The sequence below is a fragment of the Pelodiscus sinensis genome, chromosome 4 (genome assembly GCF_052426305.1).
Source record: "Pelodiscus sinensis isolate ZL-2025 chromosome 4, ASM5242630v1, whole genome shotgun sequence".
Classification (NCBI taxonomy): Eukaryota; Metazoa; Chordata; order Testudines; family Trionychidae; genus Pelodiscus; species Pelodiscus sinensis.
Genome location: NC_143055.1, coordinates 99,363,272 through 99,388,561, shown reverse-complemented (window position 1 = coordinate 99,388,561; position 25,290 = coordinate 99,363,272). Strand labels below are relative to the sequence as shown.

At 40.9% G+C, this 25,290-nt stretch overlaps 1 protein-coding gene across 2 annotated transcripts in view; it reads right to left on the bottom strand.

The window, feature by feature from the left end:
• The window catches only part of TRPC3 (transient receptor potential cation channel subfamily C member 3), a 62,575-nt gene that overhangs the window by 17,128 nt on the left and 20,157 nt on the right, over positions 1–25,290 (bottom strand). For both annotated transcript variants that reach the window (XM_006125590.5, XM_006125592.4), the window contains exons 3-5: positions 16,543–16,728; positions 6,827–6,991; positions 2,343–2,559 (exon numbers count right to left, since the gene is read on the bottom strand). In XM_006125590.5, coding sequence (XP_006125652.1) covers positions 2,343–2,559; positions 6,827–6,991; positions 16,543–16,728 — 568 coding nt within the window. The remainder of the gene's footprint in view (positions 1–2,342; positions 2,560–6,826; positions 6,992–16,542; positions 16,729–25,290) is intronic.

Below are 25,290 nucleotides of genomic sequence, written 5' to 3'. Positions count from 1 at the left end.
ATAGCCTGTTTGGTCACACCGAGAGTCATTTAACTTTCTCTCCCACAAAATCAGGATACAAGAAGAAGGCACTGAAGTACTGATTTTCAGTATTACAGAGTTGCTATCTATCTTAGCTTTCTTGCAGCTGTCTTTAGGGCCAAAGCTCAGTCATCCCACAGTGGGGCTACTACGTCACAATTTAATGACTTCACAATGCAAACATCTCAGTGTGATGTGTTTGTTACAGAAGGATAACTTTTAAAAGTGGAAGGATATCCTTTCTAGCACTCCTCTCCCATTTCATTTACCCATATACTCTTACATAACAGCCCAGGATCAAAGACATTTACTATTACAGGAAAGCCCAACAACTCAAAACACAGGAGACCAAACACAAACTGAACAATTACAAACACAGGTTACTGGTTTCATACTGTTTTGTAAAGGATATGACTCTTTTCTGTTTTTCACATATGGTACCTAGCCTAACAGCCTGTTAATGCTTGACAAACTCACATTTCACCCAGAACACAGAGAGACAGATTCTGCCATCCTTACTCAGACTGAATAGTATCTTACATCAGTGGTTCCCAACCTTTTCAAGCATACCTTTTCAATCTATTAAAATTTCATAGACCTCCCCCATCCCTGGGGGAGAAAAGAAAAGAAGAGATTAGGCCCACTACAGTGGGCCTGATCCTTACTTTTAAACTTTCCACGGACCCCCTGTAGTACCATCGCAGACCACAAAGAGTCTTCAGACCACAGGTTGGGAACCACTGTCTTACATCACAAGGAGCCCCATTGATTTCAGGGCACTTCTACTTCCGAAGTAAAGTACAAGTCAGCATGACGAAGGGTGGCAGAATCTGTCCAAGTCATTCAGCATTCCTCATTCAAATTTTTCCTCAAAGGAGTCACTCGTATGGCATCCAGCCATGTCATACTCCTCATCATTTCTCCACAATGTGAGACATTGGAGCTGAAATTTGCTTTTACCCAAAAATATTTACAAGAAAAAGGATACAGAGTTTCACATTTACTTTGTTTCCCACTGCTGGTTACTGAGAGGGATCTGCTCAACTGAAGTTTGTACTCAGGACCTTCCCATTCAACAGCTTCCATGTAGTGGGCTAACTTGGGGCTAGTCCATTCTTGGGTCCCCAGCAGAGAGCACAAGAAATCTTCCTTTAGTAACACACCCAGGGACCAGCCCAATCCCAGACTTTGCACTCATTCAAGCATAGGGACTACTCCTCGCTAGCATCCTTTGCAGAACTAACCACTCGGAAGGAGAGACAGTCATGGCAACCTTATCTGCTCCTCAGCATACATAATTTAACAGAAAAAAAACACTGGTAAATAACATAAACAACAATGATGCTCCAATTAAGAGAAATGAGGTTCTGCAGAAGGATACAGGGCAAAGTACCTTCATTAGCAGTAATCATTCCTTTCAAACCTCTCTCTACAACAAGATGGGATCACTACAGGTGATGCTTTCCTACATCACATCATCTGGCCTTGTGTTTAAATCCAGCAGATTACAGGGTTCGGCCGTGTAAAATCTCAAACAAACTGGCAGATGATCAGGCAATTAAAAAAAGTCTAGTAACAAAAACTGACTCACTAGCCCTTTGACACTGAAAGAAGCTGTGATTTCCTCTGGTGTTAAGTAAACACTAATTAGCTAGTGCGTTAACAACTCCTGACCTGGCATATACAATGACATAGGCTTTGTGATCATGTTTAAAACAACCATTTTACATTATTACACTATCGTAAGTGTCAGTGATATTACACCAACATTTGGAAAGCTATGGTATTAGTGAGATATCGATGGTATTACACCCAACCTGGGTTTCTGCCACAAAATGCCAAGGTTTCTGAACTTTGAAGTAGTATCACTGTGAGTCATTGAGTTTTCCATCTATTACCATCTTCATCTGAAGAACACCACTGGCCATTTTACTCTTGCAAATATGTGGGAAATGACTAATTTCACAATGTTAAATATAATTGCCCATTACACTGAATATAAGAAGAAATGTTAATGATGTTTACTTAGCCAAGACAGCTCTTACTTGAAGGCAGAAGAAACTAGAAATATGCCTTTCCTACCCATGGCACGCCTGGACACCAGTGGCTACAAGAGGGGCAGCACGGATCTGCTTAGGCCAACTGTTGGCTGCTGGAAGTTTTCCTTTGGGAGCCAGTGTAGCCCTTGAATACCACTGGAACCATATACATGGTTACAGTGGGAAGCCAGCATTTGAGCCTCGCTTTTTTCATTTCAAATGTCTATCTGCACAGCACAGTTGTCATGGAATTGGAGTGAAGAAGCAATTTGCTATACGTACCAAGTACCCACACCATGATCAGCATCTCTGTCCAAGTGAACTGTGTAGTTTTCACCCTAAAAATCTGTTTTGGGTAGTCAGTTACAGTCACATTTGGGAGGGTTGTGATGCCTTCAAATCTGTCCGAGGCATTAAACACCAGGAGGCCCAAGAAAATAATGAAGGATGCTGCATGTGCCACAAATTTCATAAATGGGCTGCGGAGAATTTTCCCGAACTGTGAAGGCAAAACAAAAAGTCCTTCATTTTAAAAAGCTATTACAGCATTTCCCTTGTATCACACAGATAAGAAGCATAAAGAGGCATTTACAAAAAATGATGTGCTGGATGTGTAAAGTACCCACTACCTACTTAGAGATACCCTATAAGTGCACCAAACAGCCATGAGATGTTATCATTCCTGACAATTGTGTTCAGAAGGCAATTCATCCAGGAATGATGTTCTGTTAGTCAACAATCATAGGGTATGTCTACACTACCACCCTAGTTCGAACTAGGATGGTAATGTAGGCAACCGGAGTTGCAAATGAAGCCCGGGATTTGGGACACCACTGGGTCTTAATGTCCACCCACCTGCCTCTTTCTACCCCTCTTCTGTGGCCCTGCTTCCTCTAGAGGTTAACTTAAAAGTAAAAGAACCTGCCAGATCTATTATCAGAACATCAAACCAGTGAAAGAGACATTCAAGTGGTAATGAAACCATTTAACAGGCATTTGCCAACCCCTGTCAATTTCTGAATGTACTGTGTTAGTCTACAGGACCTTATTTTAAAAAAATATTTCATTAGTGTTACTGAAGATAGTAAAATGATGTCTCTAGAAAATCTTCATTGTTTCTCTCCCCTCCCCCGCTGCCATCTTTGGGCATATGGGTATCAATTTAATAGTAGATAGGGCTGATGGAAGTCAGTGGAGTAGTGGATCAAGCCCAAGTAGAAGTGAGTAACAAAATGCCTTCTCTACCAACAGGGAAGATACCCAAAGTTTTCAGGGCATTATTAGTTTGCCTATGATGCCCCGAATTCAAAAATCAGAACATCAAAGCATTATTTATAACACCTGAGGAGAAACAGACTCTTCTGGCTGATGTGTTCAGAGCATAAAAAAATCCCCCAGATCAAGACTGTGAATACTTTTAAAAAAATAATTAGAAAAATTTACACAGCAACAAAGTTAGAAAAACTAGTTCAGAAACATTAACATGTTTAAATTAATTCATCTGGATTAAAACAACACTTTGTGGGTTAGAGGGTGGCTGTGCCTTTGGGGTGGGTGGAGGTGCATTACGACAGCAGTACTGTAGTGGCCAGCAGCAGTCTTCCTGCAGAAGACTGAGGGAAGCAGCACACCTTTAGGGAAGCTGTGATGGGAAAGCATTCTGGAGCTGCAATTGCTACTCCTTTTCAAAGGAGGAGCTCGGGTCCACAAGTCTGTGTGGTAAGAGGCAGGGCCACCGCTCACCTTTTCTGGGAGGTTCTACTGCCAGCCTTTTGGGGATGGGGAAGGGTTCATGTACCTCTGTTGGTGCTGTGACTCCTCAGTTCATGCACTCAAGGGGTGCCATTGACAGAGTTCTTAGGAGATGGGTATTCTTTCCCCCTGACCTCCTGTAGGGCACCCACAAAAGAGCAATCAAATCCAGCCCAAAGACTTCTGGTAATTATGGACCTATATGTCATTAAGAGATGCAACCATCCCAGGCTTCAGCCCACTGAGAAGTTCAAGAAGGATTTCATCTTAGGAAATACAGTTTCTCTCAGTTCTCTCACCCAGCTTCCTTCCAGCCCCTTTGGGAGTGAATAGTGTCCTTAGGAATATATGCACAGAGCAGTCTCTTCAGACCCCCTAGGTGTAAAGAGTATTATTACTTCAGTCCTTGCATGAGATATTGCAAGGTTAGTGGGAGACAAAACTCCTTGCCTCAACCACTGCACAGTCTCTGAAGGGTGCAGGAATTATCTGGCTCCAGAAGTGTAGTAAGTGAGTAACACTAAGCTAGTTCAACATTATCAATAGTATTCATAGATTCCAAGGCCAGAACCGGTCATAAAACATCCTAGAAAATAATTCCTAGAGCATAGCTTTTAGAAAAGCATCCAATCTTAATTTAAAAATTGCAGGCATAGTGAGTCCACCCTGATCCTTGGTAAATTATTCCAAAGATCAATTACCCTCACTGTTAAAAATATACACCTTATTTCCACCCTGAATTTGTCTTCAACTTCCAGACACTGGATTGAATTATATCATTCTCTGGCAGATTAGAAAATCAATCATCAAATATTTGTTCCCATATAGGAACTGTAATTAAGTCCCCTCTTAATCTTCTTTTTGTTAAAATGAATAGACTGAGCTCCTTGAGTCTGTCACCATAAGGCACGTTTGCCGCCTTTAATGATTCTCTAGTGGATCTTCTCTGAATTTTAGCAATAACCTGGACTTTGAACTAGACAGAGTATTCCAGAAGTGAACCTCCCAGAGGAAAAATAACCTATGTACTCCAATTTGAGAGTCCCCTGTTTATGCATCCAAGGAGCACATTAACTTTTTTGGCCACACTGTTGTACTGGAACTCACATTCAGATGAGTATCCACTAGGAACCCCAAATATTTTCCAGGTAATGCTTCCCAGAACAGAGTCTCCTTCCTGCAAATATGGCCTACCTTCTTTACTCCTAGATGTATATTTACATTATATTTACATTTAACCTTATTAAAATGCATGTGTGCTTACATCTATCTTACCAAATGATCCAAATCACTCTATATCAGTGGCTGGTCATCTTCATTATTTATCACTCTTCCAATTTTTGTGACATCTTCAAACCTGATCAGTGATGATTTTAGGGTGTTTTTTGGGGGGGGGGGGGAGGGTCATTGATAAAAATATTCTAGGGCCAAGAATGGCATTAATCACCACATGAGACAAAAATATGTGAGATTTTAAAACCTCATCTGACGTTCTGCACTAATTGCAATATTCTTTCATAAGAAAACAGCAAATTTAGAGAGTGAGGAATCTAGTTTCCCCATTTCAAGAGACAGGTTTTCCTGAAGTCAGGGGTCAGATTCAGTGAACTGAGCAGTAAAGCATGCACTATGTTGACATTCACTGGTTATACAAAGGACTTTAATAGCCTCTTTTTGTACCTGACCTTTATAAAGCATTTTTAAATTACAATATTAAGCAGTTGATCTGTATGTCCAATACCTTGATTTCATGTGAGCATTCAAAAAGAGCCAAGTGTTTCTGGCAGTAGAAAGTAAAGCTCAGGAACAAATGTCATTTTTTCCATATCAGACATTAAAAAAAACGTGAACATGAGTTTACAGTGACATCAGTCTACCATGCAGCTATAAGGGGGTTCTTTTACAACAGCTCTTCAAGGAAAGTGACATCTCAGAAGATAAACTAAGTAACCATTTATTTCATAAAGGTTAATCTTTCAAATAAACAAATAACCAGAGAAAGAAAAATATCAGATCCCCTTTAAAAATGTATGGGATGTGCAGAATCTTGTGACTTCATACACAGCAAAATATAAGCTCAAGTGGAGAACAGGTTTCAGTGCTGGCTTCTTCCCCTGAGCAGGCTTGTGGGGAAGGGCCAGGAAGACATTCAGCAAAGAAGTAAGTTCTAAGTAAACTTAAAAAAAATACTTCTCTCTGAAAAATCCTCTTTTGTTCTTCCTGATTTACTGAAGATATATCAGAATGCGTCATATGGCTAACGTCACACATATCAGGGACTGAATGGATTTCAGTGAGATTGCTGGTATGTGTGTAATGACATCATCAGTGAACCTAGAAACACCAGGATGATTTCACCCAATGGAAAATATAAACGTGAAATGATTTGTTAAAATGTTCTCTTCTGATTCCCCCCTCAGCATGGTTATAAAACTGTGCTTCATTTAATTTTTACTTTGCAGTTCACCTTTATAAGCAATCTGACCTAACAGTTTAGAAACAGCAGGTATTTCATTTTGGGCTCATTCCTGCACCATTTGAAGTCCATGTGAGTTTTGCAATTGACTTCTACGAGAGCAGAATCAGATCCCTAAAATGCCAACTGAGGGGGACTACTATCGAGTTTTTCAGAGCCACTGCAGGACGTGGTCATTAGCAAAAAAGCACATAGTACTTATACAGTGCATAGCTGGTATCATGGAGAGAATATGACCCACACGTATTAATACGAACATAATATAATTGAGTCTGAGAGACCTTATGGCATATCTTCATGCTGAAACACAATTTATTTACACAAACACATTTCCTCATACTAGATCAATTTTATCCACTGCTCAGAATAAAACAAATCAGTTAAAGACAGCAGATTTCTAAAAAATCTGAATAATTAGTTAAATTCAGGTGATATAAAAGTAGCAGAGCACGATTACACTGCAGATGACTGTAGCTGAAAAGGAACGTCTGGACCAGCATGAGGTGTTTAAATATGTAATTTATTAAAAAATCTGTACCCTGCTACATGGTGCAATCCAGTAACCAATGGCAAGAAGGGGAAGGCCCAATGCAACAACCAGCACAACGAGACACTTGATAGCTGTTGTCTGTTCCCGTAATCCTGAGAGATTTTCATACCAGATAGTTAACAGCTGTTGCTGACAGTTTGGATGGGCCACAAACTGTAAATAAAAAGAAAGAAAATCAAGGTTCAAGTACATTGTATTTTAAGAATTATACAAACATTACACACAGGATCAGTAAATAATTAAATAATAAGTATGGATTTACATCTTAAGAAGCATGTTGTTTTTGTCCTTTCCTAATATTTTGGTTAATTTATCTACTATATATTTGAGAGAGTTTGTCTGTGTCTCCATTTGCCATCTGTCTGTGTGTTTCTCCAAGAACTCCTTCTATACAGCAAGAGCTAGGACCACCAAATTTGGTATCCAGCTTTCTTTTATTATAACTTAAAGCAAGGTCAGGGTTTGTGTGTGTCAGGAAAATGGGATGCGGCATTGGGTCAAGCATTGTGGGATACTAGAAGAAGCCAATTCTCTGGACAAAACAAACAAAAGAGTCCACATTGACTCTTTGTCCACAATGAAGGGAAGGGAAAAGACAAAAGTCTCTCACAGAGGTGGAAGTTTTTTGTCACCAAAACTAGGTGTTTTTTCCCTGACAAAAGTTGCATTGTAGTGTGTATGCTCTCACTGTTTTGTCAACAAAAGGCAGTTTTTGGAGACAAAACATGCCAGTGTAGACAAGGTCTCAGTTTACTTTATTACATGCTTTGTTATCAATTAGTCTAAACATATAAAAAAAGAAAGATCACAAAATATTGCAATGTTTCCTCTGTTCTTACAGAAGTTCATCACCTCAGCAATATCTTAGCAGAAAGATACTATGAAATGGCAAACAGCCGATCCCCGACTTACGAACGAGTTACGTACCAAACACTAGGTCATAACTCGATCTGTTTGTAAGTTGGATTACATTCACTTATGTACGGCCGCGCTGTTTGTAAGTGCGGATTTTGTTCGTAACTTGGGTTCCGGCTGTATAGGAGATTGGTCGTAAATACAAACAGTCGTAAGTCGATGCGTTCGTAACTTGGGGACCGTCTGTAGTTTGGTCTTTCAAATATGATTCTTTCTCTTGTATTATTTTAAACATCTAAAAGTTCTTGAACATATAGATTGTTACCATTAGCCAGTTTTATTCTATAATTACATTTATTAATTTATTCATTTTACTGATCTGTTAACATCATACTAATGCCTTACAGAGGCCCAAATGAGATCGGAGAAGTGTGTTTTAACTAAAAATACTAAAATTTGTTGTTCTCTTTAGTTACAGTAGATCTTTTGATTTTGAATACATTTCTCATGTGGGAGGTTTCTTTTCTTGTTGATGACCAAGGCACATTATTTTTATTTATTCATTTAGATTCCAGTAGTTCTCAAAAACCCCAAGTCGAGTTGGGACTCCACAAAGCTACATGTTGAACAAACACATAAGGAGACCTAGTCCCTGCCATAAATGATCTCAGGTCAACATTTTTAATCTTGAATGCATCTAATCCATATTTCAGCGTTTAAATAAGTGACCTGGTTTTCAGAGGTGCCGTGTATACATTGCTCCCATTAACTCTAAATCTTTAAAATCAGGCGACTTGCTTAGGTGCCTGAAAAATTAATTTATATGCCTAACTTCCAGGGACTCAGCTGTGTACATTTGGGATGGGATTTGCAAATCCTTTAGTGCTGACCTCTCGTTTAGCCATTTCTAAGTGCTTTTGAGAATTCCACATGTATGCTTTAGACTCTAAAAAGACAAAAACTAGACAAGAGGTGAGGCAAAGATGCATAGCATACAAATGAAATGATCAGTGTGTTAACAACAGACAGAAATGCTATCAAGCTGAGTTTTAGGAACCTGCTTTTCTCAGAGAGCTATCAATTATCATTATTATTAATAAATACAACATCCACACTGGACTGTTTGTCAGATGCTATCCTTCATGCAAGTGTTAGTGTCTTCTAATTTTCCATAGCCTTTTTTCTGTCTGTCAGAACATTTCAGGGAAGTAGAACATGAAAGCAAAACTGAGACATCCTGAGATCTACTTCTTTTTTCAGATACATTATCTTTTACTTGCTACAAGTAGATGCACACCCACATTACATTCATTGGTATCAGTAAGAGATCTACATATACAAGGAGAAGGGTATATTCACCAAAAGGAAATTCTACATTAAGACACACTTCAACTAATTGCATGGAGTAGTGTACTTAATTCCATTTTAATATTAATTACAAATAAACACTGATATAAGAAATAGAAAATGAAGTTTCAAATAAAGAAACTTGGTACATGTTTCAATAACTTTTAAGCTTTAGTCTATTAAAATCTGTTTTGTTTGGATTTTTTAAAAGTGAGTTTGTGTGGCCCTGGTTTAGAAACACGGACTTTGTATTTCTATATTATTGTGAAGATGTACAGGAAGATTGCCATATAGTGAGAGTGGTGTGAACTTGAAGACAAGACTAAGGCCACGTTTATACTTATGCACCGGAGATCAATCTTCTGGCATTTGATTTAGCGGGTCTATTTAAGAACTTCTAAATTGAATGCTAAGTATGCCTCTGGTTGGTACTTGTTATTCCTTGCAGTTACAAGGTGTAAGAGAAGCTGACAGGAGGGTTTGCTCCCATCGACCTCCCACTGCGTGAAGACAGCACCAAGCGCAGGTTAAGGTATGTTGACTCCAGCTACGTTAGTTATGTAACTGCAGTTGCGTACCATAAGCTGACCTTCTGGGTCTAGTATAGACCTGGCCTAAGCAGGCTTAACACAAAAGTAAGAACATCTTCATTGCTCTAACACGGATTCTTTTCTCATTCTAAGTGAGTCTGACTTTTAACTTCAGTTTCTCCATTTGTAAAATGAAGATAATAAATAGTATTTGTTTGCCTCACACAGTGTTGTGAAGATTCAGATAAAGTGCCTGCCACGCACTTTAAAGATAAGTACCATACAAGAACAAAGTTTCTTTGTTATATTATAAAGTAGTCAGGTTTGCCAATACTTGTGTAATAAAGTGAAAATATTTTTAAATATTTTATGAAGCTTCTGCGAGCCTCAGTTTCCTCCATACTTTACATTGCTACCCAGTTATGAGAAAAAATGTATGTCTGATTGCATGGAAGAGACAGGTATCTGTTACCTCCCTTTCTGGGTGGAATAAAGAGTCATTATGGCTAAATTTAGATTGCAGCACTTTTCCGGGATACTAAAGGTATCCCAGAAAAGCAATGCCATGTCCAAAAACACGTCCGCTTTTCTGAATTTTTTTCTGAAAAATACCTTGTTCTACAACGCATAAGGGATGTATTGAAAGAGCAAGTTTTTCTGGAATTTGGCACTGTGTAGATGCACCAAATTTCGGAAAAGCCTCTCTCGACAGAAAAGCGGAAAAAGATAGGCAAATTGCTTTTTCCAATTTGCGTATTTTTTTCCGACTTACCTTTGTAGTTTGGACATAGCCTAAGAAACTGGCCCAAACTATCCTAGATCAGAGACAATGCAAGCTCTAATGACTCCTGAATTGACACACTCAACAGGAAAGCTGGGCAGAGACCCTCCTCCCCGACCCACACACCTTAAAAACAAAGGATCGTGATAGGTGAGGTAGGGGGATAAGTGTGGGTACTAGAAGAAACTTAAGCTCTCTCACACATGAGGACTGAGAGAGACAGCCTGAAACTGGAGGTAACTACAGATTGGCTGGTAAATTGTGGCTTGGCCAGAATGGACTATGCTTTAACCTTCATATCTCTATGCTTACTTAATGACTTCCTATGCTGTGTTACACTTCACTAATAAATCCTACTCTGTTTTGAAAATGCTGTTTGGATGTCTCTATAATACTGCCTGAAGCAGGTACAAGTCTCCGTAAGGGGTATCTTCTCAGTTGGTCTCAGTAGGCAGAGCTCACTGTGTGAAGCAACAGTGCTGGAGTCCAGTAGCTCTGCTTAGGAGGTGGTGAGACTAGATGGCCTATCCTGAAAGAAGGGTAAGACCCCTTGAGAGTCTAGCACTCTAAAGGGGTTCCTCTCTAAAGGGACTGTTCAAAAGCTGGGGCATAACACAGATTTTGCTGATCTGTGATAATTCCACTAAATTGGAAAATTATAGGAGTCTTCACAATTTTCTAAAATTGTTCTGATACAATTGTTCATGTAGGACTCCTGTATGAAGGCTAAATAATTCTCTATGTAGCTCAGACAGATTGTTTCAGACTGAATTTTACAGTTTGATCTGAGTTTCTCAAACGAAGTATAATATAAACACTTTACTATTCTTTATTCTGTGTTGAGATCATAAAGTACCATTCATGATTGCTTGCCAACTCTCTTGCAAGCTAATTTCCACTTAATGTCAAATCTCATTTACAAATGCTTATAGGAAGTACAATAGGGCAGGCTTCCTAACAAAAATTAAACCAAGAGGCAAGTAATGAAGACAAGGAAATCCCTAATCTCTTAAGAAGAAAAACAGTAATTTAATGCAGCAACTTTAAACAAGACAGTGATCTTCACCTTTTAATCCACTTTGCTAAAAAGCAAATTCTCTAAATACGCTGAGATGTGACTCATGTTCCAACCAAATCACATATTAAAGCATTTTCTGCTTACATTGGAATGGCAGATAAAAAGCTAACAGTCCTTAAGAGCTTAGTGAACTCCTGAACTAACCATCACCATTTGAAAAAGTGAGAGTCATCCTGACTCAGTTAGGGCCCATTCTGAAAAAAACCAACCAAACAAACAAAAAACAAAAAAACCCACCCATACACACACACTTTCATTGTATGTATAATTTAGTTTGTTTTGAGTTCTAGTTTTCTTGTGTTTTTTTCTTTTGTAAGAATAAGGGTGTGTTTACACTGCAGGACTTAACTCAAAATAAGCTATACAAATTGAGCTACATCAATTGTGTATCTTATTTCAAAATAGCTTATTTCGAAATAGGGAGCGTATACACAGCACTTATTTCAAAACAGAGCACTCTTCCTCTGACTTCCTTTATTCTTTGCACAATGAGGGTTACAGGAGTTAGAGTAAGAAGTCCTCCAGCTTGACATTATTTTGACACTATTTCAAAATAACTGCCTGCTGTGTAGACGCAGACTAAGTTACTTCAGAATAGCACTAGTTATTTCGAAATAGTGTTGCAGTGTAGACATACCCATAATTCCACTGTTCACCAGCAGGGTGCAGATCTAGAAGCAGGGCCACACAGTAGGAAGCAGCAAGTTCACCTTGGGTAGCAGAAACTGAAGTTAACAAGTTACTTTTAGTTCTAAAACAATCCAGCCCTAACAAATCCTGGGGGAAGGGGAAGTATTACATGCCCCGCCCCAAATATCTAAGGGGAGCTGGGAACAAACAGTTCCTCTGCTCAAATAAACTGACCTTGGAGAGTGAAGTCCCCCAGCTCTAGCACACTTCTAATACTTGTCCACAGCCAAATATCCCAATGCTCTCAGGATGGGACTCAGGCCCCCAACCCTGTGCTCCCCAGGCAGATGCTGTATTCCCCTTATCCACTCAGAAATCCACACACCCCTCGCTGCCTTTGGGGAGCCCCTTATCCTGGGCTGACTGTCTGGTTGCTCTCGTTATTTCGAAATAATGTTGCAGTGTAGATGTACCCATAGTTCCACTGTTCACCAGCAGGGTGCAGATCAACAGCAACAAGGTTGTTGTTAGTGGTCTAGAAGCAATTTGATTTGACATGGACAGGAAAACTGCCCATGTTATCTGCTTCTTTACAGACACAAGAGAGGAGCAAGTAGGGAAGAGAGCATTGTCAAGGGTTATGCAAGTTCCCTTTAGGAAGTAGATCAAAAGGCTGCCAAGGAGAGATTAGATGTGACTTTAACCACTTACAACCACATTATCTTCCCTTTATTCTAATTTATATAGGTTTTAAAACCATGTTCCCCTCCATACTGCCTGACCACTTTCTAGTACTATATTAAACTACATGACTACACATCTCTCCTTTGTTGTTTGTTTTTTCATCCTCCACCCAGGGGAAGCATATACAATGGAGGGTCTTCTTTAGGTAGGGTTGTAGAGAATGTTTGTTTTTTTATAAATATAAATGTTTCTATAGATTTATGTTAAAAAAGAAGGCACAGTCAAATGTGTATTGCACTTGGACTGGAAGGTGATGGTCTTTATATCTTGGGGGGATTTCATCCCATAGTCTCAAAGGCACCTCCAAATAAAGCTCTGGTTTCTACACAGACAAGCTTTTTTGTTGTTCCAGAGGAGTGTAATTATTGACCAGTCTTCTTTCTGGCTGTCTAGGTGGTCTTTTAAACATCCTGGGCCCAGCTCATAGTGCACCTGGAAGATAAGGATCCTGAACCAAATCTTGTCACTCCTCCTGTAACAGCTATGAACCAGGACGCACCCGCTTACTTTCACCTCTGCTTCCTACCATATCACCTCTTCCACTGGTGCCTTCTGTATTTCCGCTGTATCACTTCTCACACCCACATCCTTCCTCACACTACACATCTCTATTTTAGGGCCCAATCCGGCTCCCATTTCACTTTGAATAGCACAAAGGCTGGGTCTGATAAGCAAGAAAATGCCAATTTTATTTAGCTGGTTTTGACTAACATCTTGCAGATACTTAACAGAGAGCCACACTTCACCATCTGTTTGCATTTAGTTTACTATGTAACCATGCAAGTTGTAATACATGTCTATTTTTTGTATTAGTAGATGTGCTTATAAAATTACATCAGCCAATTTTAACATTCTCATGAATTGTGTTAAGCTCCTAAAAGGAACAGGCTTTAGCGTGTTTTGAAATTTTGGCTAAAATATATATGACAATAAAGCTGCATCCTCTTTATTATCCATTAAAAGTTGTACCTTATGATCAAATCCTTCACTCTTACTCTAGCCAAACTCCCACTGAATATAAGAACATAAGACCAAAGGTCCATCTAGCCCAGTATCCTGTCTTCCAACAGTGGCCAACACCATATGCCCCAGAGGGAGTGAACAAAACAGATAATCATCAAGTGATCCCTCCCCTGTCATCCATTACCAGCCCCTGACAAACTGCTTTCAGTTGAACATTCCTTTAGTGAGTTTTGCCTGAATAAGAACTGCAACATTTGGCCTGCTGGCAGTAACTTCTTTGAGACTGTTTGCAGCTTAAACGTGGAGGAAGCTAGCACACAGTAAGGAAAGAAAACAGCACTGAAGCAACTCCTTAGCATGGCAAATCAGATTAGTGGTACTAAAAAGTTTCACCTGGTTTTACTTCTCTTGGACATCTGTTGTTTGAGATGCCATCTTGAGCATTAGTCTCAAAATCATACCCAGTTTCTGGAGGAGCATTAACTTGTTTATTTAGAGTATAGGATACTAAGTATAGGAGCGCTATCAGATAAGTCAGATAAGTCTATCAGAATTAGGAGCTGCTTTCCCACACAATGTACTTCTGAGGACATTAGCTTTTTACCCCCTTGTTTTTAAAGAAAGGGGAGGGAGGTTCTCATGAATTATCACATGGACCTGCAGTCCTAGCAAGGCTTGTCTTGCAGAAATCCACCCATTTTTTGTAGATGAACTCAAAACTCTAGACAAAAATACAGTAAAGACTATGGGTGACATTTTCAAGAGTGCCTTACTTAAGGCATTTTTGTGTGAAGCCAAAAAGTGTTTCACATGAAGTTGATAAGAGGGCAAAAGTACCCTTTGCAGACCCCCAGATCGGAATCTGCTCTGCAATTTGGTGGCTGTTAGCACTATCACAAGCTTCCAGTGGTCCCAAGAGGCAATTACAGTACCAAGAGCCATCAGAGGGTGGAGAGTCCCTGGCTATATCCCCCTTTCTTCTTGTCATTCTCTCCGTCGTGGCCATCTGGTGGGGGTGGCAAAGATGTAATTAGAGTGTCTTTTCATCACCTGACAATTTCCATAAACAGCAGAGATTCTCTGGGATTGCCATGATCACCAATTTACTGCATTTAAGACCATGTTGTGTGCCATGTGTGAATGGCCTAAGATTAGGACCTAAAAACTTTATCTACAGATCAGGAACAATGCATGCACCAGAAACATGTCCCCTATTAATGTGCTCTACCACTGGATGTGAGGAGACTGAATGGGCATTGAGACAGAGTAATCTTCTTTCTTTCTCACTCTGTGCTGAGAATGCCAAGCAAAATACCATAACGTAGTGATGGTGATTTTTGCATTGAAGATGCTTGTATACTGGAACTTGACTATAAAGGCAAGCTCATTTAACAAAGCATGGAAAAAGACATCAGATGGCAAAGGATAATCTTTTTGGCACATGCTATTTCTGTCATTAAAAATACAGGCCAAATTCTTAGCTGGCATACACTGACATAGCTCTATTGGAGGGTTTTGTATGTGTGCTAGTTTATATCTCCTGCAAATCTGGTTCACATTGTGAAGACCCCCCCCCCATACTTTATGAAATTGGCTTATAAATACACATATGCATAACACAATCATGCTTTGGACAAAATACTCATGTAACCTATCAATTTCAATGTGAAAATCTGCTGGATCTGTATATCTTCTTTGGGTGCTTGTACATTCTTGTATGTAGAGTTAAAAATATGAGGTATAAGACTTTAGGGTTTTAAATGTGAAAATATGAGCTGTCGATGTGCCCAGAAGCCTTAACGAGTGAGCAATCAACTTAATGACTCAAGAACAGCCTTGTTTATGCTTTAAGTCTAAGCAATCTGACAGCTAATTTTCCATAGAAGTTGGGTGTAAAGAACAAGAGTTTCTTGGATTTTATAGATTCTTGGGTGGAATCTATAAAAACAGTGGGAAGCTATCTATCTCTTTGTCTTCAGTTGGCCTGGGGAAGGGCCTGGCACATTAAGATACAAAAGAAACAAAGGGAACCACTGGCGACCCAGAGTAAACATTCATCCTTGACTTGAAGACTGGCCTGAAATATAAACAGGCTCTCTGGTAAGGAACTACTTGTATTAAGATTAGTGAACTAGAACCAGTTTTACGTTTACTTTTCATTTTAGTTTTGTAATTTAATTTGCTCTGTCCATTTTCACTTGCAACCACTTAAATCCTGCTGTTTGTACTTAATAAAGTCACCTTTGTTTATTATCAAGTCCAGTATAAATAATTGTTACCTGGCAGAACAATCAGTATGCATAGTCTCTCTGTCATTGATAAAGAGGGCAAACATCCTCATGGGATTTCTTTGTGTAAAACTTTTACTTAGAGAAATACAGATATATTTGGGTGTTTGATCCCTTTCGGGGGCAGGATTCCTAGATGCTGTGCCTCAGAACTCCATTCTCCTGAATGGATCTGAAATGGTCCAATGCCTGCATTTCTTTTATGGGAGGATGGGTTAACCCAACTCTGTGCCTTGTCTGAGGGAAACCAGAGAATCTGGCCCAGCAGGACAGGATGGTGGGGACTCCCAGAAACCAAGAAGACGCGTGTCAGTGGCATCACCAGGGAACAGCACCAGGGAAGAGCATCACAGGGTTAACTGTGACCGCACCCCATCACACACATATTTTGTCTTTAGACAATTTACTGTCCATTCGTTAATACATGCGGAACATGATACAATGCATTCACATCCAACATTGTCTGCAAGTGCTGGTTAGACAGTTACCTTTTTTACTTCATATTTAATGGCTAGCTTGACACGACTCAGTGAAGCTCGGTGTCTCTGTGTTTCAACTGGCTCAGCATCAAAATCCCCATTTAGAATAGCTTCTACCTCTTCAGAGTCTCGGCAGAGATCAAGAACACCAACAACAAAGTCCTTGCATTGCATAGACAGCTTACGATAGTCATTCTGAAAGAGAAGAGTTTAAAGATAATAGTCGTTGACTCTCATGATGGATATGCTAAGCAGTCGACAGTAAAGAAATATGGACAAATTAATGAAAGCTTATTAGTGTCATATTTAAATTGCACTTTATATCCTGAAGGCATCCAAGTACTTTGCAAATGTATATTATAAATTACAATCACTTCCCCTCTACTAAGGGCAGCAGCCACCTTGGAAGAAGCACTACAATACTACACAAAGGATTAGGGCAAGTGAAGAAGAATCCTGGATCAAAATGGAAGTGCTAAAGAAATTTCTGTGGTAAAATGGAAGTGCCCAAACTGGAGACTAGAACCCTAGACTTATTAACCTTACTTCTGCAAAAAATGCCAATGTATCTTTAAGTGCCAGAGACATTCTACAGGGATTGTCATTTGGGCTACAGAATCTAATTTCTCTTCCTCCATCACTGCTAAAGGTGTTAGTTCTTGCATTTCTTTCCTTGTTCTTGCATTTCTTTTTTTTCTGTGTTTCCCTTCCCTCACCCATCATGTCTCCCAGCATTTGTGAGAAACTCCAAGATTGCCATAATTCATACATTTCTTTTCTAGCACATCCTAGGTACCTTATCCTTCCTTTCCTCTCCCCCTCTTCTATGTTCCTCCTGCATATGTCTGAAATGGACCAGTCTCTTCACAGAACTACCTACATTCTTAATTCCTTGCTGTTTCCTCTCACATGTGCATTGTCCACCACTATTTCTCCCTTCACTACCGTTACTGTCAGTAACTGATCTGTCTTTATTACCTTCTGCCCGTGTTTAAAACCTGTCAGTATCTGCCATTCTTAAAAGAATTTTCCCTTGATTTAGAGATTCTTTTTACAGCCTTTTGTACTAGGTTTTAACACTGTGTCACGGAGGTGGTTTTAAATGTAGTTTAACACAATTTAAACATGGTTTGCCCAGACAGTGCTGTTTAGAAATATGCTGTAACCCCAGTGGTTCTCAAGCTGTGGATTGGGACCCCAAAATAGGCCGCCAGGGCTGGCTTAGATTCGCTGGGATGCAGGGCCAGAACTGAAACCTGAGCCCCACCACCTAGGGCTAAAACGGAAGCCTGAGGGCTTCAGCCCTGGGCAACAGAGCTCAGGTTACTGGCCCCCCTGCCTGGGGTTAAAGCCCTTTGGCTTTGGCCCCTCAACCAGGCCAGTGGAGTTCAGACTTTGGCTCAGGCTTCAGTTCCCGCTCCTGGGGCAGCGTACTAGTTTTTGTTGTCAGAAGGGGGTGTAATGAAGTTTGAGAACCTCTTCTCTAAGCTATTTACCTCAGCTGCCCATTGCCTCCATCCTTGCAGCATAGGTGATAATGTCCTATCTCCTCTTTTTCTAAAAAACACTTATAAAAGTAGCTTTTTCTCATCTCTGCAATTTTGCACCACAATATCCTTGGCCATTTTCAGTCTGGGTTCAGAGCCGGCGATATCATGGGAATCTCTCAATTGTATGTAGCAAATACATTTCTCTGCTGTCTCTAGGACTCTCTTCATTCTCTGTGACCTGAGTGCCTCCTTTGAAAAAGTGTGCCACCCTTCTGGATTACATCCCTCGTTCGTTATGTAGGTGTGTCAAAATCCCACCTGTCACACTATTATTTCTAGGGTGCTGCAGTGGCAGCTTTTCTGTATGCAGTGCATAGCACATGGCTAACTGTTCCGCCCTTTTTCCATTCACCTCCTCCCACTGAGTCATTTTATTTCTACTGTTAACTGTAGCTGCTACTTTCACACTGGTAACGCTCAGTTGTTCATGTCTGTCGACACCTTTAACAACTTCCATCTGTCCACCCTCTTTGCTTATCTTCACAGTAAATTTGTGGCTGCATCTCAATATTGTTGATCTAACCTCTGCACATAGTCTTAGTATGATGCCAAACCTTAAACCTTCTTTCTGCAAACTGTTATCTCTGCATATTTGCCTGTCACCACCTCTGTGACATTAGCCTGATGTGCCTATCGATTGGTTCCAGTTCTGTTGAAATCTTCATGCTGTCATCTTCTCACCTTCACTTCTGTAACATCTGCCTCTGTGACCTCACCAAGATCCAGCCCTTGACTCCCTCTTATACAGGTGTAGTTGGTCACACATGCAACAAAGTATGATCCCATCACTTATATAAACAATCCAGCTATGCCATCATTCATCTCAGGACTCAATTTGAGATTCTACTTCCTTTTCTTTTAAAACATTGCACACATTTGCTCCAAGTAGTTTTCCCATAGGCCATAAAAGGCCCAATGTGAATCCTTTGCTTCTTCACATTCTCCCTATTTTCTCTTCACACTGGTATTATCTCTTCCTTTTAACAAACTCCATCTTCTCCAACACTCTTCACCTGAGACTCTTCCTCTCTGTGACGCTGGGCATCTGGAAAATCCTTCCTATATATCTCAGCTTTATCATCTGCCCATCTGAAAATATATCTTCTCCTTCTGAGCTCCTTAACTTCTTTCCCTTTCTGCGAATAGTTTTGACTGAATTTGTATTTTGTAACATGTTTTGGAAAGTTTCAATGTTGTACAGCAGAGGTTGGACGTCCAAAAACCAGGACTTTCTGGTCTGGCAACGTCCGTGGTCCAACAGGACCATGGAAGTTCCTGGACCTAGAAGTCCTGGCTGTGAGCCCCAGTGGCAAGAGGGCTGGTGGCTTGGAGCTGAGGACCAAGGCTCGAGGCCGGTAATGCAGCCAGGGCTGCGGCAGCCCCTGTACTGGGGCTTGAGATGCAGCAGCAATGGCAGCCCTGGCAGCCCCAGTAGCAGGGATGGGGATGGGGATGTGGCAGCCCTGGTAGTGGAGCTAGGGCCAGGGACATGGCAGCTATAACTGCCCCAGTAGTGAGGCCAGATTCAGGGATGTGGTAGCCCCAATAGCAGACACTGAGGCCAGGGATGTGGCAACCCCAATAGTGGGGACTGAGGCCAGAGATGTGATAGTCTGGGCTCCCAGGGTCGCAGCAGCATGGCAATCCAGCAGGAGGGTAGCTGGGGCCAGCAGCGCAGAAGGACAGTGGGCTGCAGGGCCAACAGCAGGGGACCTTCCCTGGTCCGGCAAATTCCCTCATTCAGGACCAGTCAGGTCCCGAGGGTGCCGCACCAGAGAGGTCCAGCCTATATTTGTATTTAGAAAACTGAGTACTATTTTCTAATTTCCAAAAACAAAGCATTTCATGTCAGTAATTAAGAACCTGAAAGATCTCCCTGAAATGATTAATTTGCTACTTAAAGACAGTTGCTACCGTTTTCACTACAACTCAATAGGCATTTGTATAAATGGTGGAAAGGAAAGCACATTAATCATCATGTACAGAGTCATTTGGAGTTAAAACAGCAGGCATTAGAAAGGAAATTAACACTTAACATTTCATTAGTAATGTAAGGAGTTGCAACCTGCATGGAATTCGGAAGGAGTAGCACAGATACAAGAAAGAAGAGTTTGGAGGAGGCACCAAGAAGCCAGTCAGTGTACATATGGCGTCAGGGCTACCTGCAGTTGCAGCACCTCTGTATACAGTTTTCTTAATAAAAAGGCATTTTAGTTCTCGAAACACGGAGTCCTCTCATGTTATTATCCACACGCCATTTACAAAACATAAGGCAACAGATTATGGCTCAGATCCTGCAACTGATAGTGTGCGGGAGGATACACCCACATGAAACTCATTGCCTACAGTAATAGCGTTATATTGGTGGGAGAGGACATCACAGCCATCCTAAGTTCTGTTTTCAGGCACTCATTTTTCAGAAAAATCAGTCTTTGTTGTCACATTAGTTAGGCCTATTCTCTGTTTAATCCTGATTTTTTTTAAAGTTTGGTGACAAATAATTTGGTTTTTTTGAGTTATCAAAATGGCATTTTTTATGCAGCAAGATCCAAATTTTGTCCTTGCATAAATACAAAAGGTTCACATTACATTTAGCTCTAAGAAAATTGGACTGGCTTTTTTTGCAGTTTAAAATACCTTTATGGATATGTTCATACGTCAGTGATGAATGTGGGATTTGCTAATCAAAGAACTTGGCTGAGAAGCAAAGGAGTCTACTCTGAAAATAATAGTGTACCATGCAGGCAGCTCACACAGCTTCCTTTACCATGTAAGAATTCACTTGCTTTTTCTTTCTTAAAAGAACACGAACATTTAATGGGAAAAGTTATGTTAGTGAACAGTTATTTTTGAAAAATTAAAAGAAACAAAACCTAGACCTTTGCAATTCAGTTTCATTCCACAAAACCATCCCTTAGCCACATTAATCATATAAATATTTAGGCATAAATTTAACAGTTTAACCTTAATACAATATGCTGTTGGCCTGATCTTCATTTACACTATGGCTACATAACTGTGGCAATTAAATTTTTATCCACTCTAAGATCTCTTTACGTTGCCAGAGTGGTGCAATTAATGTCAGTAAGCATTAGGCCCTTCTTATACAAAGGGCTGTGTCTAAACTGCATCCCTTTTCCGTAAAAGGGATGCAAATTAGACACATCGCAATTGCAAATGAAGCGGGGATTTAAATCCCCCGCTTCATTTGCATAAACATGGCTGCCGCTTTTTTCCGGCTCAGAGCTTTGCCGGAAAAAAGCGCCAGTCTAGACAGGGATCTTTCAGAAAATAAAGCCTTTTCCGAAAGATCCCTTATTCCTCTTTAAAAAAGGAATAAGGGATCTTTTGGAAAAGGCTTTATTTTCCGAAAGATCCCCGTCTAGACTGGCGCATTTTTCCGGCAAAGCTCTGAGCCGGAAAAAAGCGGCAGCCATGTTTATGAAAATGAAGCAGGGGGGATTTAAATCCCCGCTTCATTTGCAATTGCGATGTGTCTAATTTGCATCCCTTTTACAGAAAAGGGATGCAGGCTAGACACAGCCAAGAGGTTTGGGTGTCATTGCTGTGGGAACTTGTTTCCCAGCTTACACATAGATTTCCAACCATTATATTAGTTACTATTTTCTGGATCTAATCCAATATTCTTTGCACACCCAAAACTCCAACAGAAATGTGCCCTGGGAATGAGGAATTGGGATAAAAATCTAACGTGGATTTCCCCACTAAAATTTTAAGAATTTCTAAGCAAGTTCTTAGATAGCAGAAGTATTCATTCAGATATGTAATATGCATTAGATATATAGTTTTTATGTCATGATTCAGATTTTCAAAAGGGACAGAACCTAGGGGCACAATTTACTCATACAACCGGTACAAGTTCATATTCAAATCTGAAAGTATAGAAATGGCCATTTAGGGACTTCATGTACAAATCAAACATAAATTTGTATACACTAATTTATATGGATATGAGTTCTTAAAATCTGGTTCTAAATATACTTCAGGTTTGAATACTCTTTATTAGTTCAGCTAAGGAAGAGTATATAAAATGACTTGGAAAAAGTGACAAATTCTGCCTTGAGATGCACATCCCTATCTTTAGAGCATTACCAAAGTGATGGTCCATTTTGATCAATTTCATGGTTATAGAATTTTTAAAATAATAAATGTCATGATTTCAGCTACTGAAATCTAAAATGTCACATGCACAAGAGTGCGCATTCCATTACGCATGTCTGCTTTTGGAAATTTAGCCCAAACACCTTTTAAAACACCCCATTAAATATTTGTATCCGACACTCCCACTCTTTGGGAAACCACGTCCAAAACTGCTTACCGCCCTGCTGCTGCTACATATAACCAGAAAGTGAAATGCAGAGTGCAAACAGGAAATTAGACAGACTGCAATTTACCATAGTCTCTAAGCACAGCGTGTGAATTTCTGCTGAAAGGAAACTTGCTGTTCTCTAGGCATAAGAGGGGGTTGTGTTTACATTTTAAAACCAAATCTTTGAAGAATTATGCTCCATGATGTTTTATCAGTTGCTTTTGACTGAAATGAAAACTGAAATCCCTAGTTATGTCTCATGATGATCCCAGAGGAGGGAGCAGGAAAGAACTAAAGACCATCCTCTATCATATGGATGGAAATGCCAGCTTCCCCTCAGAGTAACAAGGGGGATGGCAATGCATAGCAAGGAGAGAATACGTCATTCACCTTTAACCTCAGCTTCCTGGCAGAAGGGACTGAGAAGAGACATTTATAGCAAAGGCAGCTCTGTTTAAGAGCCTGTCACAACTTGGGTTTGCACTGGACAGACATGGGTAAACAACCTAGAACAGATTCAGGTGAGATAACAGAAAAGAGCTGCTAACAGGCTGCTCTCTCCATTCCAGCTCTAGCTCCAAGGCTTCCAGTGTGGTATGTTGTGTAACCCTTATGCTTTCCCCAGTCCTTTCACACCTGCCTGCAGCCCTGATGGAATACCGTGTGTCGGCAACTGTCACGACTTTATTGGAAGTAATGTGATTTAGGCTGCTAGTGGAATCAGTCTAGCAGCCGTGTGAAAAACTCCACCCTTCCGTGCCTTCCCCATGTACTTACCTCCTGTGAAAAAGCTTCTGCAGGAAGTAGGCAGAGAATTTTCCCCTTCACCCCTGGAACAGAGAGGAGTCTTTTGCTGGGGAGGGAGGTGGGAAGATAAAGCAACTAATATCAACCTCACAGGAGGGACGGGGAAGGAGAAAGCAGAAAAAGCCTAGCAACTGAAATTGGTTCTGCTCCCATCTCCCTGCTACGGTGCCATCCTGTGAAGAAAAGGGTCAGTCTACTCCCTTCTCCTCCCTGCTTCCATTTCCATCCCATTCTCTACAACTCCAGGCATTGGAAGGGGAAGAAGAGAGCAAACAATCCTAGAAGCTGCCCTTCCCTAGAGGCTGGGAAAACAATGGAAAGTCCTTCCCTCTACAAGGCCTGGAAGTGATGAAGAACACCTAGCACTGACTTCAAGATGTACCTAGAGAGGCAAAGGGCAGATTTGGGATGGGGGTGAGGCTGAACTGGTTTGGGGTTTAGGATTTTCATAATTGGAGATGTCTGGGAATGAGCAGATATGAAGACTGAGTGGATGAAGTATTGATTCATTAGAATGTTGGTTAGGAGAGAAGCCAGAAGTTTTGCACCAGCTCAGACACTTACAGCAGGTCATATCACCTTGCTATAAAGCTGGGAGATCTGGCAACCGCATAGCTGTTTCACATCGTAAGTAGGTGTGGGCAGGGGAAGGTAAAAAAGTAAAGTTCAAAACAATATATAATCCTTAAAAAAAAAATCTCTTGCTGGGTCTGACTCATGATTTTTTGAACTTTTGGGAACAGTACTGCCACCCCCTTTCTCCCTCCCCCACAGCGCTATAGAGCAAGTCATAGAAAGGAGGGCAGGAAGGAGGCAAGGCCACAGTCATATATCCTAAAGTGTTCACTGAGTGGGGGATAGGCAGGCAGGGGGATATGGAATGGGAGGAGATGGGCATGAGTGGGACTCTGGAGGGGTCTGGGCTGGGAGTCTGGGTGGGGTTGCCCCCCTGTTCAGGTTTTACCAAAACACTCCAGTTTTTGTCTTCTGTGTCCAGGTGTCATTTAGGGTTGCCAAGTGCCTGCTTTTCAGTCAGAAATTCTGGTGGGAAAGGAGGCTTGGCAACCCTAAATGCCACCTGAACAAAAAGTCCAGTTGCAGTGGAGTGGAGGGAGAAGCTAAAGCATTAATCTGACAGCCCGTGCTGAGCTGGCACTACCTCCCACCTGCAAACAAGCTCCTTGAGATGTTTCAATGACTGATTGGGATGGGGGAGAGGGGAGACTGGGCCTTGGGGAGAAGACACAGATAAGAGGAAAGGGCCTCACGGGAAGCATGGGCAGGGTCTGTGAGGAAGAGCTGGAGAAGGGGCGGGGGCCTGTGGTGAAGCACTGGAGAAGGGGAAAGGCCTGTGGGAAAGAAGTGAAGCAGGGACAAGGCCTTGAGGGTCTGGTTACCAGTAATTAGAAACATGGGAATCCAAAGCAGGGGAGGTTGGGGAAGGGCTGACCAGATCCTGTTGTGATTGAGCTCAAGCTCAGCAGTTCTGAGAGAGGACTTCAGGGGATAAGGATCTTCAGCCCTTGTGGGGGTGGAGGAAGCTGGGACAGGGAACAGATTATTGCCACAGAAATCTACCAGAATAGAAAAGGGGCAACACTGAAGTTTTGCCTAGGGCAGACCAGTTTTTTCTGACCTGAGGCATAATCTCTCCAGTGTGTCTCACGGGGTCACTTGAACCCATATCACCCACTTCACACAGCAGTAGTATAACTGCCACAATCTGGCCTTTTAGATGCATCTAAACATTTCATCTTTAGGATTTCCCTGTCACAGGGTTTATACTGAATGACATTCTGCTCTACTTTGGCTGCGGTTTGCTACTGTATGTTTTTGCATGACCGCATCTTTGTGACAATGTTTGTTTGTTACACACCCCAACCTCTTGTCTTGATTTAGTTCTTTGCAACATGGACTGTCTTTTACTTATGTATTTGTATTGCAGCTGGTGCAGGGGTGCCCTGATTTAACAGGAGTTTGAGCATTAGTGTAATAAAATAATTAATGTTACAGACAGTGAAACACGTGTGGATTTAGTGCTGCATTGGTCCAGTAGAAAAGTGATCTTTA